General features: G+C 50.1%; 3 protein-coding genes across 3 annotated transcripts; 2 read left to right on the top strand and 1 right to left on the bottom strand.

Moving 5' to 3' along the window:
- Window positions 1-2660: 2660 nt before the first annotated feature.
- VFPPC_07545 (MHYT domain signaling protein) lies at window positions 2661-5593 on the top strand (the record flags this gene model as incomplete). Its single annotated transcript, XM_018286384.1, has 6 exons — window positions 2661-2830; window positions 2891-2945; window positions 3016-3516; window positions 3572-3757; window positions 3823-5298; window positions 5372-5593. The coding sequence occupies 6 exons, from the start codon at window positions 2661-2663 to the stop codon at window positions 5591-5593; spliced, it is 2610 nt and encodes an 869-aa protein (XP_018143004.1).
- Window positions 5594-7123: 1530 nt separating this feature from the next.
- Window positions 7124-9557, bottom strand: VFPPC_07544 (hypothetical protein; the record flags this gene model as incomplete). The annotated part of the gene is made up of 3 exons (XM_018286383.1): window positions 7124-8160; window positions 8225-9388; window positions 9452-9557. 3 exons carry the CDS (start codon window positions 9555-9557, stop codon window positions 7124-7126), a joined length of 2307 nt encoding a protein of 768 aa, XP_018143003.1.
- Window positions 9558-13526: 3969 nt separating this feature from the next.
- Window positions 13527-14059, top strand: VFPPC_17891 (hypothetical protein; the record flags this gene model as incomplete). The annotated part of the gene is made up of 3 exons (XM_022429565.1): window positions 13527-13559; window positions 13644-13869; window positions 13935-14059. 3 exons carry the CDS (start codon window positions 13527-13529, stop codon window positions 14057-14059), a joined length of 384 nt encoding a protein of 127 aa, XP_022285381.1.
- Window positions 14060-16143: the final 2084 nt, after the last annotated feature.

Genomic DNA, 16143 nt, shown 5'->3' with positions numbered 1-16143 from the left:
TATTAGCCAAACTTGGCGATGTTGGCATTGTGTTGAGACAAAAGTAGGTGAAACGCAACGAACTCCTCTGGTGAAATTGGTTGACGCTAGAGGGAACAAGGCCAGGAACATGGAATCAATGATTGGGGGGATAGTCGGCCAACAATTCGGTTGACGGCTTGCTTCACCAGTCACAGGTTGAGGCTCGATGTCATGTTGCATTGTGGCGGACAAGGTGTTGAAGGTTTGGTAAATTGTCTTGTTCAGCTGATGTTTGCAAGATGGACCAGCCAGTCGCGCATGATGATTCTGTCAAGTATCACGTAACCAGAAGGAGGAAAGTTGTCACAGAAACGAGGCTTGTGCCGGAGAAGATTGAAAACGCCATTTGGCTTGCCTTTGGCTTTTTCGTGGTGTTCCCCTTTCCCACCAACATGATAGTTTACTATCAACAACTCCCGAGATCGACTTGACAACAATGCTCTCTTCACCGTTGACCGACATATTTAGACCCGACGCTTTGAACATTTTCCAAAACTGATAATCGCATCCATTTCCCCATGACTCCCTCCATACGGAGAACAGATACGCATGGATGCCCATGGGCCATGGCACAAATCGTGGCGTCCAGCCTTGTATCAATTGGGATCGGGATGCAACAGCACGGCCCTCGTCACGACGTCGATTGAGTCCACTTGGAGGTCTTTTAGTCTAGCTGCTTTCTTTTCCCCCTTGCCTTGCCTTGACATGTCTTGTCTTTGCCTTGCCTTGCATTGCCTCGCCTTGCCTTAATGTGTTAATCGCCCATTGTAGTTAGGGAATTGACTGATCTTTTGCCATTTCCAGATGAACCTCTAACAAACTTTGACTCAGATATCACCTATGATTTCATCGCTGTAGAATTTTGTGCCTGATCTAAGCTTACAATCCTTGACCATATCACAAAGAAGGCTGCTGTATCCTCGACGCCATCATCACAATACCGCAGCAGCCCGGACAATGCTGTGGTAGCATACCATCTCCCAATGAGCCACTCCAACGCCTCTCCTGTCGCCTCTTTCTATATTTTCTGTCCTCTAAATTCTTTTTCTTTTTCTCAGGTCGCGGCGTAAACGGAGACCGAGGCAGGGATGAGGCATTTTTATCAGTGATTTGCTTTGTTGCGGTTCCTCAACAACCACCGCAGCGTATAGCGTTTCTTTTCTTCTTGCGTCTCGAACTATTTAATTTTTTTTGCGGCGCCCATTCAGCTGCAGAAAAGACTCGGCCAATTCCGCTATCAGGAGCTAGCTTATCACCCAGGACCCATTTTCTCAAAAACGAAGCTCCATGTTCCTGGTTTCCTTGCACATGCGTAACCAACTCCAGTGACAACGGCGTGGCCTCGACTCGAGCAGCTAGATTCTCTTTTTTTCGCCTCCCCTCATCGTCTCCAAGGCTCGACTCTCTTGCGGACTTTGTGTGGGCAAGGGGGGCTAGGCCAACGCTTGGGATGGAGACCACAAATGGTCTAGTCGAGTTGTGGCTTTTTGCATCTTCTCGGCTGAACTGTACCGCTTGGCAGGGAAGACTGGCAGCCACACAGCTTTTCAAGCCCAAGCAAGCCCATTGATGACGGCCTCGGTTGAGCAGGGGACTGGGACCGAGTGGTGCGTGGATGCCTGTAGCGTAAGAGGCGAATGGCCAACACGACGACCTTGACCTTGACGGCTTACAACAAAGGCGGAAAAGCCAACGACGAGCTCAAAGATCCACCCCCGGCACTACTGTGAGAAGAGCCAGGGGCTACCGTTGTTCATCCCAGCTTGCTCTCCCAAGCTTCTCTTCCTGTTGGTTGCTTTTGTGATCCTTGCCCTGCCTGACTTTTGATGGCTTGCGTGGAGCCCGATGCCTTTCCAGCCAGCCTCCAGCCTCGATCACATACAGACAGACAGGCAAAGTCCACTTGGTGTCGTAATTCTGACCAGTACTGACACTGACGCTGACACTGACTATCAATGCAGAAAAAAGAACTGGTTCCAGGACTTCTTCGTCGGTCACTTTGTCTAAATCGGAGAAGGAGGGGAGGTCAAAACGAGACCCCGTGCGCTCTTGCGGGTTTCATTCCGTTGATGTGAGTAGGTTAGCCCTGCACACGATACGCACAAGGAACTGGATTGACAAGTGTTGCTCGCTTGGCGAACATTTGTAACCTGTCTAGCCTGTCCTTGGTTCATTCATGCATCAACCTTGTGGCAGGGAAGGTTAGATAGGTACAGTCTTCCACTCACAGCTCATCCACACACACACACACTGCTTTTTGCTGTTCGTACATATAATCAGCGGTACTATTGCCCTGTTCTTTCTCCATCAATCATGCATGTCCGTGTTGGTCCCAAGCCCATGGTCCAGTCTTTTCTGGGCGTGTCCGTCCCCTGTGCTTAACCGATTTGCAACAATAAATATACCGTGACGGGGTGTCGATTTGTCCTGCCCCATTCCCGTTTCCCCCTCTTGCAGGTTGCTGTAACGTCAAATCTGTTCCGTGGGTAGTATTTCCTCTTTGGCTTCCCCCGGTTGTGTGTCTGAATCTTGGTCCGGGACATGCCTCTGCCTTGAACCACGAGCCAGCTTTTTCGATCCCAAGGCTCGCTGACGGCGAAGAAGCATCAAAAAAGGAACGAATAAAGAATATAGCGATAATGTCTACGCCGTCGACTCAGCAGCTCATTGAGGAGTATACGGGCAAGGTGGTGCCGTATTCCTTCAATGGAGGATTCGTCTGCTTGAGTTATGCCATCAGTTTGGTTGGTACGGCGACAACACTCGAGCTGATTAGAAGAAGAACATCACACAGAGGAATGCACAACTTGTATGTATCTGTCTACCGGTTACCTCTGCATTCTACTGGAATCCATCTGACATGTCGCAGGTTATTATTGATTGGCGCCGCCATTGCAATGGGTGGAATTGCCATTTGGTCCATGGTGAGCCGCTTCAACAACTTTACAATATATTCACAAAATAACACATGCCACTAACTCCAAATGACTGAAGCACTTCATCGGCAACAGAGCAATTTATATGCTTCACGGCGAGGAAGGCCTTCAAATCGCCTATTCTACCGCCCTCACCGTCATGTCCCTACTGGTCCCAATCCTTGTGCTCGTCCTCGCATTTCTCGGCGTCAGCGGCAACGGTCGAATTCAATGGTGGCGAATCGTTCTTGCAGGAGTACTCTCTGGTGGTGCTATTTGCGGCATGCACTATCTCGCCGATGCGTCCATCAGCAACTACACCGGTTCTTATCGACTTTCCTACCTCATTGGCTCTGTCGTGATTGCGTTGCTTGCCAGTACGACCGCCTTGGCGCTCTTCTTCGTCTTCGAAAACACTTGGAGCAATGCGTGGTGGAAGAGATTGGGTTGTGCCATGGTTCTTGCGGGAGCTGTGTCTGGTATGCATTGGTGTGCTGCTGTTGGTACGAGTTATACGTTGAAGGATACGACTAGCAAAGGAGTCTCGCGCCAGGATGCCATGATTATCGTCATCTGTTTGGTAGGTTGCATCGGTGTATCAACATTAATGCTAATGACGCTGACTGAATCATTAGGCCATCGCTGCTGGTATTGTCATGACGGGTTTGGCCGTCTATGCAGGTTGGGTTAGACGAGACTACGCCAGCAAGTCTCAGCAAGTCGTCCTGGCGGCCGGTGTCTTTGATGAAAGGGGTCGAATCATGGTCAGTCAAGACGGTTACCTACCTAGTGAGGTAGTCACAGACACATATCTTCCAAAGGTTAGTTTTTCCAGTATCCTTCTTGTCCCAATACACAACAACCTCGATTCCTAATGCTATCACAGTCCAACGACGACGTCTTCAACACCAGCCATCCTCTATTCCACTGGATGTTCCGTGCCTCCCGCAACTGGGACACCATCTCCAAAGTCATGAACAAAATGGCCAGCCACATTGCCTTTCTCGCCCAAGAACGCAATACCGGAAGAGCGGGCGTACGACTCATTGGCGAAGACGGGGTTCTCGTAGATGACTACGACACCATTCTACGTGAGCTATTCTGCGTTACTGCCGACGCACTCGCCGCCAAGACCAAAGAGACCCTCAATGGCGTTGGAACCCTGTGGGACGAAATCTTTGTCACCGGCGACTCCTCAAAGAATCCCGGCTCTCGCCGCAAGGGCATGAGCAGCGACAAGCTCAGCTTGAACAGTCTAGCAGAAAAGGGTTTCCAGCTCAACGGTCAAGAATACGGCCGAGGTTGCCTCATGTTCCTCGTCCGTAAACTGGACAACAAGAGAGAAGTCGAGAAGCTCGAGGCGGCTGGATACCGATTCGCCGAAGTCCATCAGGTCGTGAGCTCTATTCGATCCAGCATGCATATCAAGACCCCAGATCTGGAGGCTCGGCTACGCATCATGTCCAACCGAAAAGATACGACTAGCATGCTGACCCCTGGCCTTCACGTCGGAATGTTCGCTGTTCGCGCTTGCGTGGACCGAAGAGGATTCGACGTCCTTGCCCAAAAGACTGCCAAGAACTTGCTCCCGTCTGTTCCCCTGCCGTTAACTCATATTGAGCCCAGTCATGCTGGTTTCCTAAACTCCATGCGCGGCATGACTCTGGCGACTATTCTGCTCAAGCTGGAGAAGCATCAGCATACTTCTCCTCAGGAGAAGCTCTTTGTGACGGCTCTTCGAGACGCAATCTCCAAGCTACGAGATTTCCTCGGCGATGAAGCCTTTGACGAAGCAACTCTGTTGCCCAAGGAAGTTCAACTTCCATGTGCAGCTGCTGCTACAGGCAAATCCATTTCAAAATGTACTCTCATTGCATTCCAGCTTGTGCTACCTATTCACTCGACTGTTCTCTCAGCTCAGTGCGAGTTTACGCCCCTCAACTTCTTCAAGATGCGCCAGCTCACGTACGAGGGCTCATCCCACCATGTTGAGTTCTCCCACATGGTACACCGGGACATGTCGTCGGCAGTGCACGAAATATCATCAAGACGGTTTAGTACCACCCCGCAAGTGGGCAGCAAATACTTCTCCCGAGCAGTAGACAAGGTCAGGGACAACATTGGCCACCGGAGACATGGAACTGCTTCCTCGTTGTCTCCTACCAAGAGCCAGGAGCAGCTGTCCAAGGTGGCCTCGCACCCAAGCTCAATATTCAATGGAGACGACGGTAGCTTCGATGACTCCCGGAAGCTGTCATCGGCAAGCTACAGCACTAAGAACAAGGAGGAAGGTCAAGGCAAGCAGTTCCACGTCTTTGGCGGCATCATGGTATCACAAGAAGTATCCATAAATGTCCAAGAGGTAAGTCACGATCCATTCTGAGCTCTACTTTCGCCAAATAGCATGAATTTATAAACCTAATTAAAATCCACAGACACAAAATGGAGACGGCGACTCCAATCCCCCTGAACAGCAAGGCTCAGAGCTGAAAACCCTCCGCTCTCGAGCCGACACCCAAAATAAAATAGAAAACTACTACACTGCCACAGCTACCGGCGAAAACAAATTAGACGGACAAGGGAAGCAGGAAGAATCCGCCTTTGTAGACGAGCTGCTCGCTCTGAGTATGCAAGCAGACAAGCGGGCGACCGTGTAACTTTCTTGTGTCACGCACGCCCTTTACGCGTGTACATTAATGATTGGACCCTTTCTAATTTATTTCATTTTACGTTATGTTTCATGTGATATGGATCGGGATTATACCACTGGGTAGGAGCGAATGTATTAGTTGGACTTGGTACCATTGTACTCTCTACAGAACTTGATGAATATTTTGCGCCAAATGAATAAGCTTTTTGTACATATGACAGATACACTACCTCGGAGCGAGAACATGTACGACCATTTTACTTTTAATTTAAGCTCATTTGCGTGATTGTCACTGATTTTTGCCAAGAATCGCCAGTTGGTGTCACTATATATTGAATGTGCATGTGACACCGACTCTATGAGCTGATGATATTACATGTGGGTGATACTATTGGCAAAGAATCAATAGTCCCAACATGCAGGTACGATCTGGCAAGTCTCAAATCCCAGGCACATTGTCAGAAGCTCAGCGTATAACTACTCTACCATCATGTCCCATGCACACCATACGCAGAAACCAGATCTGCAATGAATGACATACGCCTGCACTGGTCGAAGATTCGGATGTCTCACCCGTCGCCGATCAATATTCACATCCATGTCCAGCGGAAAGTGAAAGCCTAGGAAACGAACTTGACCCACGGCTCCGCCTTGGACCCTCGAATCCCGAGGTTCTGGAACTGAAAAGACAAATCATCACTTTGGTCCATCGACGTCCTTTGACCCGGTGGTCTGGATCCCCCTTGCAGAGCCACTCTGGCTTGGCTCCGTGGAACCCCCTGACCCAAGAAGCGGTATTAGTATCCATCAGCGTCATTACTTGCCAAGCGAGAATTACAGGTTTACGCTTGACCTTTTGTCCCAGATGTCTGTATGTACGTTCTCAGGTGCCAGAAAGGGTAGCTAGCATTGGAACTACCGAGTAGACCCTGTAGATCCTGCATGCTAGATTTTGCGCAGACGAAGAGGCGTCTGCAAGATGACGGTTGTGTTACGCCGTGTGACTGTGTGGGAGACTGTCTCACCTACTTCATTTCCGGTCTTGTGCTTTGTACCTGGAGTGGTGTCATTGGGGGAGGCAATACGAGGCTTGTGGACCAGCTCAATTCTAACTGCTGCATTGTAGATATGGACACACATATTAGTACTATTCGGCTCCCTTGAGCTCAAATTCGGTGCCACAATGTCATAAAGCTGAATATATTCGTCTGGTGATAGCGCCTGGCTAGTTATTATTATGTATGTAAGTGAAATAGAAGGAGAGTAAAAAGTTCTGCTGGGTATAATGTGGTGATGGCCAGTCCACCGATTTGGCCGCATTCCGTAGTGAAAACCATTCATCGCTAAGCTGCCACTCTGTTGCCTCCAATCCCATCATGAAACTCTCACACCATCATCCGCTGTGTGATAATCGTGCATTATAAATATAAATAACAAAAGGGAATAAAGAGAAAGTCATAGAGCCTCAACACGCCTGCCGTTACACTCGGCACGTGCACCATTCTGTGTTGCCAGCAATGCTCTCCTTGCCTTCGTTTCACGAGCCAAGAGCTGCATTTCGTTTGGGAAACTTTGCTTTCCTTCGAAGTCCGGGGTGATGCCTTGGCGCTTCCCGAGCGTCACCTCGCTCTTCCTCGCTGTCCTCGTCAATGCGGTCGTCGACAAGCTTCAGGCGACGCAAACCGCCGTTGCTCCCAGCTGTGAGCTTCTTCGTCGTTGATCGGCCCCTAACCGACGTTGTTGGCTTCTCCGTGTCACTCTCTTCTGACTCATAATCGTAACCCAGTGCTCGAAGACGTTGCTTTTGTGTCAGGGACCCATTATGAGTACATGGCTGCATTTGATCAGAGCCCTCCTGCAAATTGGACAAAATATTGCATATCGTGCAACTCCGGGTCTCGCGTAAATCCACGATGCCGGGGAGGTTGTTGCTGATATCACCAAATCCCTCACTGTGGAACAGCTTGGCTTCATCCTCGTCCAAGACCTGCCTCCGTTTCTCGGTAAAAGAATCAACATCAGAATAATCCGACGTCAAACACTCCAAGCCCTCAATATCTATGATGTCGTGCTTTTGGGTGTTCTCACCAGCAAATTGAACCACATCAGATTGCGTGTGTGAGCCGTGAGCTGTCGTAGCATCTCCACTGTGTATTGGCGTGAGGTACGGGGAGCCTTGATGCTGGTCCAGTGCAGCAGATTTGTCTTCATTGGAGCTGGACGGACTCTTGTGATACAAATCAACCCTAGCTGAAGAATCAATCGAGGTGGTAGCAGTATGCCGACTGTGCGGCCGACCTGTATGGCTGCTTGCGTAGTCCGACAAATCCGTTGTTGGCGACATGCTAATACTAGACCCTTGATGCAGGGAAAAACGTCGCAGGTGGGCATTTTGAAGAATATCGTCAAGGGGAATCCCGCTTTGGGAGAGTTCCAGAAGAGCCCTCACATCGGCCGAGAGTGGCATTTTGGCCAAGGACTCCTCAACTGCACGTTGTACAGCACTTTGCCAGTCCGGATGATATTGTGGTGGAGCGGCAGGTACAAGGTTTGGTTTAACTCCATGGCCATGGTCTAAATGAGTGATGTGAGCCTTTCATTCATAGAATCAAGGAGGATATTGAAGAGAGCGACTTACTTGACAGTGAGTTGTCAAAGGCGGAATACTCGCTATCAGAGTCATTCCTGCCGTCGAGGTTGTCGTTCTGAAAGTCGTCTCTCAGAAGGATCGCGATGTCGTCTCGCGCAGACGGATCCTTTGCTGCAGGTCTTCCACGCCGTGATGGGCGTGTATGCTCCGACTGCGGACTAGGATCGCAGGAATGGTCATCCTCTTCTTGCATGGTAGCCAGGCTGCTGGCTGGTCGATATCGCGGAACACAAGGGGGCGAAATAGATCTGCTACGCGAATCGGGGCTGAGGACGCGGGCTTCCCAACGGCCGCCCCTGGTATGGCTAGCGACTGGCTGTTCAGTTGAAATCCACTTTCTGGACAACCTCGATCGTTCACCGGAGCTGCTTTGGCTCCTTTGACGCTGTAGCTGGCCACTCTGTGTTGTGACGAAATGATCTTGGCGAACGTCACGACATTCCGCCGTACCATGAGCAGTCGACTTGCTCGCCTTTGTGTCTTTGTGACTATTTCCCCGCACGGAGCAGCTGCCAGCAATAACCCCACTGACTTCTTTCCTCGGCTGCATCGAGAGCCTAGATGGTGACCTAGTCGATGAACATATCGAACTATTTCTGCGGTGCAAATCGCTTGCCTCGCTGACACTGGATGGGAACCCTTCCGTTTCGAGTATATGGCTAACGTTGGACAAGGTCGTGGTCGACAGTCGCTTCTGTTTCTGATAGAACTCTTGTGCAGCAACACTTCCTACATCGATGCCATTCTCACCAATGTTTCGTTCCGCAACGTCTTCGCCGTAGTCTCTCACCCCAGTAGCTTGTATTCGAGTGCGAAAATCGTAGGGCTTGAAACCGCTCTGTGCGTCGAGTAGATCAACATATCCAGGAGTCCTCATGGATGAATACGATCTTGATACAGTAATGGAGGGAATGGATGGTGCTAATGATCCAGCATCTGAGTTTGTAGTCCCGTACGCTTTGCTGCAGCTTGAGGCCGATCTCAACAAACTCGGCCGACCCTCTGAATTAGCCGTGCTTGGCCGATCGCCTCGCACGCCCAAGAAGTACGGCTTCGCTGTTCCGGTGACTGTTTGCCTACTTTTACCCCTTGCAGAAGGATTCTGCAACTTTTCCAGGGACAATTTTTGTACTGGCTTGTGAGCTCCGATGCCTGCGTACCGTTGTCAGCGCTATTCAAATCACAGAGTTGGGATTCGTGGATAAGCCAGCTTACTTTGTAACGACGCAGTGGCAAGTGGATTGCCATTTTGAAGTTTAAACGTCCGATCTGATAATCCGTCGTGATTTGACCGCCTGGTCAGGAAGTTGAGGAACCCCATTGCAAATTACGTTGGCTCATGAAGGCGGGTTTAGCTCGCGGGCGCTGTTTACGACTGACTGACCGAACTTGACGGAGATAGAATGGTTCATATATCCACAGATAGCAACATGAAATGCAGTTATTTTGGCATGAATGAGTCAAGCAGAACGGAGACGAAAGACAATCCCTCACGAGGGCAGTCGGCATTAATGAGGCAAAACATGTAGGTCAGAACACACAAACTGCAAACCATAACTGGGGCGATGACAGAGAATATATGGCAAGGATGGCCAGACTGAGCGCAAGCTAAACCCTGCATTACCCTCACTGGTCATACAGATTCGATTCGACCAGAAAATAAATGGCGGCCTGCATCAGAGCAACCACAAGTGGGTAGGTAGGCAGGTAGATGCTGGAGAAGGGTACAATGTACCCGGTGATGTTTGCCCACATTGATTAAGCCCGTCATTTCGAGACACTGGATGGAGACGGTTTGTGGATTGATGTGCATGGGGGTTCCAAATGCGCCCAGCCATGGCCATGCCCCTTGACCAGGGGTGCGTGTCTGCACCGCGACGATAGCCAAACCATGACCCAAAGCACATGTCGTGCATGCATGGCCATCTTGAGAGCAAGGACCCAAAACGTCAACTGGTCTTCTCCACGAAATACGCTAACCTGATATTGGCTCAGCTGCAGGCTGGTGAAGACTTCAACGGTGGCACTGCATACGGAGTACCCCTCAGGAGACGACTTTGACACCTGGGAAACCCTCCCACAGAGCACAAGTGCGTTTCGCACCGCACTCAACTCGCTGTTCGGTTTGTGCGTTGTAGAATAGGTGCAGCAGTCGTCGAAACTTGGCTTGCAAGCGTGGCTGACTCCGGATTGAACATTGGGGATGTGGATGTCGGCTGTATGCACGGGTCGCTTTGAATCATCTCAAGATAAACTCTCACAAGCAGCCCCATATCAATATTGGCGGTTGGTCCTAGCTTAGAAACGGTGAATTTTGCAGCAGCTGAATGCCAAACTGTGAGGCAACATACCTTGCCAGGACCCTAGACCACGTACTGATGATGACCGAGTGACGATTGAGACAGCTTGATCTTCTAGTGGGTGGGTTAAAACATAGAGCTTGCAGGGATGAGTCAGGTACACGAACAGCAACTGAGCTTCGGACGCCAAAACCGTGCCTCACGATGGAACAGCCAGCGCCTTCGCACGCCTATCTGAAGTGACCATCGGATCGACAAACCTGACAAAGGAGGAGGCTGACAGCCACCAAAGGTGATTGGAGCCAGTAAACCTCAACTCAGAGCTTTGGCGACTTAGCCTCCGGTTATTGTTCCACCAAATCAACCACTTCCATATAGTGCAGTTACTACTGCAGCCATCCACGACATGAGGATTCTTACCACACCGCATAATTGCTCCTGGTTTGTGTCAGCTCTTGCAGCTGTTCCTGTAGAGCAGACAGAACTATTAATGCGCTTTCCAGGGACCCGCATGAAGTTGTCACCACCAAGTCTTTCAACCTCTTGAGTACCTTTGGCCAAACAGCATCTCATTTGAAACTAGTGAGGTGCAATGTTCAAGGTGTCCTGCTGTGGAGAATTCATTGTAATGAGCGGTGGCCCTAATTAAGACAACACGGCTCCGAGGCTCGTGTGGTGGAGGAGGTAGGTTGGAGTTGCTCCCCAAACCATGCCATTGCTGGATCAAGAGAAGGCCAACGGTGAGGCTTTTGTGGTGCCTGGCCACATCCACTTAACCGGTACCTGAGTCCACGTGGAGTGTGGAGTTGTCCCTCTAACTCCGTCAAGCAAAGGATCCAGGAAAAAGAGGAATCCAACGTGTAGAGAGGTTCATCACGAGATGATGAGCCAAGAGAGCATGTGGCGGAGAGAACACAGCCCTCATGGTAAAGCTCACAGAAACCGCCGCATCAAAGTTTTGATTTTGTGGATTACGGTGGCCTGGCAATCCATCCCCCTTGACATCCGGGAACCAACAGTTCTGGAGATATCCTGGTGCTCGATTCATGTCAAAGCCGCTTTGGCGCCATGAAGAGACAGACATTTTACCCCAGGCGAGTCCGTGCGTGGACACCAACTGGCCGGCCAGAGGCATACAGTATCATCTGGCTTAGAATACTGGTTGCCACAGCAAGATTGCGAGTTGCAAATAATTAGCAATCGGTCCTCCGCCGATTTTGATTGTTGAGATTCCGTGGAGCCGATGGCGGAACTATGAGATGTTGTGGGCTTTTGCAGACCCGTTCTCGGGATCGACGGTTTTCAGACGAAGGTTTGCAGGACACTGCAGCTGAGGTGCAAAGACCATCTGATGAATGGCTGAAGGCTGTTCTGGAAACTGTTTCAGGACATGCAGGATGACAGGGGGCACACAGTCAACGGCTTAACGCCTCTGCTGCAGTTTGTCGTTGTGCGTCATGCAAGTGCAGGAAACAGCCTGGTTGTGTGCAAGTCTTCCGCCAGCAACAGGCATTTCCTTTGCCGGCGACAGCCCTTCAGCGACTTAGACGACAAGGGCCCGATATGTGTTGGAACGGCTCTGGACGTGCGGGTGGCCAGGTTCGCCAGGGTCAGCTAAAAATGGCCAGGAAGAGAATGGGAATGGGAGGTTGCATCGCCAATATTGGTGTGTCGCAACACGCTCGGGCGCAGGACACCAAACACTGGATGTATTGTCAGAGCGCAGTCCTCTGGAGGATCAATGCGATCTGCGTCCGGCATGGGGCCTTACGCATAGAAATTAGACGGTAAGACTTCTTACCCACGAAATTGGGGCTCTGGTGTGCGAAATCCTCCGGTAAGGAGAATGGAGTGTTTGCTTAAACTGCATCTGGGACAAGATGAAATGACGACAGACAAACAAGCAGGCCTCACAGCTCTTTCCTCGTCACTGGGCTTGGCTCCTTCCTCTTCATCATTTGCTCGCCATTCGTACCTTGTACGATCCATCTGATTGGCTGCGTAGTCATTCCAATGGTCAACTTGGAAGGAGCAGCGAAACGCAGCCCGCCGCCAGCTGTTGATTCACCATCCCTCGGCCGCCAAGCAGTTTTCCAAACAACGACACCAATCAAACAGACCAGACGGCATATGCAAGATGCAATACATCGCTTGGTGTCGTCCACATGAGCATCAAATGCTTTAGATTGCATTTATGCGGAAAAATACGCGGTTACACCTACTTGTCGCTCCACTTGCTAAGTTGCTTGCATCACCCAGTTCGTCAGGTTTGTGACACAAACCTTCTCAGCAGACTCTCATGGATGCAGCACCTTGGAGATACAGACATGTCCTTCGTATGTGACAGCGCAGAAAAGGTCCTCCGGGCAAATGTCCGACGAACGTACGGAGTTACTTGCCGATCCAGGTTGTCGGCTTTTCCTTTTGCTCCACATCTGCCATCAACATTTCCATCGCTGGCGAGCTGCAGATAAAAAAAGCCTCGGATCGTATCAATGCTCTCCAATACGTGGTCCCGACTGACTGTGCTGCAGGTGACCCTGTTGGGTAACCAATCCCTGATGTTTGTGGGACGAGCTGCACCCGGCCGTTCCGTTGAAGTTGCCAGAACCAACATGCGGAAAGCTTGGGAAACGACGGTGGTGAACCAGAGTGATCGCAGGGCACTCATTACCGGTTCACGGCGTCGCATAGCCGGACGGACCAAAGTGCCCAACCATAGTTTTAGCAGCTCCTAATTACAATGAGACTCAAGATGCTGCTAAAAGAGCACAATCGCAACCTACCTACCCAGGTACTCAGTTGAACGAATCCCCCCCACCCGAGATCCTCCCTTGTCAGGAAGGAGGGTCGAGATATTTGCTAGGGTCTGCCTGGCAATGAACCCCATGAATATACTCCAAGATATGATGGCGCACCCGGCAAATGATTGCCTCTGAAGAACTGATGAAGAGCTCCCAGCACCCATGGATCTTTGCCCGATATCTGGTATGGCGGTAGTTGTTCTGCAGGCTGCTAGCAGGGCTCGTGAATTGAGGGTGACATATTGTCCTTGCCGGACTTGACCACTCTTGCATTTCCGTGTGTAAGTTGATTGATACTCAGAGCTTTCGGGGTATGATGTGGCTCTACTATGCGGGAGTCAGTCGCGAAACGCCCTCTCGAGCAGAGTACGCAAAGGCTGCCCAAGGCTTCTATCCACGGTCCGAATAAAAGCTCGCCTGCGATGCCTTACGGCTGTAGTTGCCGGAGGGAGATATCCAAGACATCAATTTCACATCGACTCGGACTTTTTAGTTGCAAGCGATGAGGATGCATTGACAAAATTGTCTCGCCGGTGTGTAATGGGGCATGTGGAGCATTGATCTGCGAACTCCTCTCAAACTGACAACAATCAGGCTCTATCATGCTGCCCAGCATAGTCGTTGTCGTGGTCCACACATCATTCCATCCACCGGTGGGTTTCTTCGCCCAGTGTTTCGGAGGCGCACCGAGCTTTGGACCCTTGACGAAGTTACGATAAACGAAACCATTGCTGTGTGGATATCTCGATGGTATAATTAGTGACAATACAGCCTCCGTGTGTTCAAACATTTACACTGTTGAGACAGAGATAAGTCAGCCCAGGTGGCATCAAGTTTCCTGCAGGAAGAGCTTGCATTGATGTTGCAACACCCACTTCGCTGCCTTTACCTCAAACGACCGGCAGCTTCATCAACTCTGTCACCTTGACGTATCATATCATAGGCATGGTCTGATTCAGCCGGCCTTCAAACCCATCATCAGAGGCGACGGTCAATATTCGCCTCGGGCCTAAGGCGGGCACAGGTCTTAAGTCAAGTGCCATCAAAGTATCTTGTCACCCTACGATTCATAGACAAAATACCACGCCATGTCTATAAGCGCACGAAGTTCACTGTGCTTCCATCTTTCTCATGGGACATTCCCGATCACGGGTTTAGATCCATCCTCAGCAATATGGTATGGATTGACGGAGAATTCAATTGCTTGGCTACCACCACCTCGTCAAATCACTCGTGAAGTTCATTCCCCTCGCTGGCAGCACCAAATGCCTACGCACGCCACGTTTCACAAGAATGTTCCATCTGATATAAATCCCTGCCCCAGGAGAATGTCATCAAGCCATAGATACTTGGCATGTCGAAGAAAAGCCACGACGGCCTCTGGAGCAGAGAAATTTATGACACCAAGCCGGGTGGCGTGTGAGCCAAGGGCTGGGAGAACGCTGTGCCTGTGAAAATGATTCCATGGATTATGTACCAGGTAACACAAGAAATGAACACGATGAATATATACGCACGCCAGTTGTACAATACGTACGATAACAATGCATTCTCGCTATTGTCTCGAATTGCCTTGTCGGATTACTTCCTCAAAGGCAATGACCCGGTTGTCCTGTCGAGTCACTCGAGAAGTATACTCGTAGCATCAGTTGCCGTCATTGATCTTGCAGCAAAGGTGAGTCTCTTTGCTCCAGAACCCACTTCGTATGCATCTGCCTGGCACAAATCCATATTTGAGAAGGAAACCATTGTCATTCCACTCACCTCAGTCAACGGATGCTAATGAGATTCTTTGGCTTGTCGACATCAGCAGTCGGCAATCTATCAGTGGGAACATGTTTACAAAGTAATAATTCGATCGATCTGCTCACTTTGTCTACCGTCTGGGCGCCAACTTGGCGACTCTGTCATGTCCCCGATCCAATGCCGACAATGGCCGTGCTGCAAACGATGTATGCATCCGCTCTCAAGAATACGCCTGAACACACTAACTTGCCCTATGCAGACAGCATCAGTTTCGAAACTCACATCATACTCATACACCGTCAAACCAGGATCATAAGGCCACTTTGCACGGAAGGGGTACGTCGGCGAGATGCCCGCAGGTCGTTACCGAGCCAGCGGCGTCTCCCCTGCTTCTCACTTGACCCTCCCCATTATACATTCAGGAGAATTTTGAGCATCAATTAACCAATGTGTCAAACTTATGATACTGCTATTTACTTCCTCCACATCCCTGCCATCATATGCCCAACAGGTAAGACATCTTCAGCCCAATTCTCCGTATCACTTCCCAGAATCCACTTCCGGATGTTCACGCGACGTTGAAATTTCCAGAACCAACATGTCTATCCTACCCAGATGTCTGGTTGAAATTAACCACAAACGCCATTGTCTAGCGCGGTAAGTTCCGAGCCTGTGCGCGCGCCCCCAAAGTCAAAAAAAGCAACGTTATCGGCAAGTCTCCATAGCCTATTTAAGTAGTCGCCGTCCTGCGGTGTTTCATATTCATCATTTGTATAAGATGTTAATGAAGTTGTAACGAACTCATTTAAGTCGTAGGTTGGGTTCACTTGTTTGCCTGAATGTAGTGTAGATGATAAGGTTTGGCCGACCATCAACTACAACATGAATGAGCCGAATGCAGCTTCAATATTCGCCAGTCTAGTAAACCCATAAAAATAGATACAATACAACCAAAAAGTGTATACACGTCATCCAAACCATACATGTCATCCGTCTAAGTGCTATCTCCGGCACTAACTCCGCCAACCCAAAACCTCACAAAACACCAAAACACAAC

This window comes from Pochonia chlamydosporia, chromosome 4 (assembly GCF_001653235.2).
Source record: "Pochonia chlamydosporia 170 chromosome 4, whole genome shotgun sequence".
In the NCBI taxonomy this organism is placed as follows: Eukaryota; Fungi; Ascomycota; class Sordariomycetes; order Hypocreales; family Clavicipitaceae; genus Pochonia; species Pochonia chlamydosporia.
This window is presented reverse-complemented; position numbering and strand designations above follow the sequence as displayed.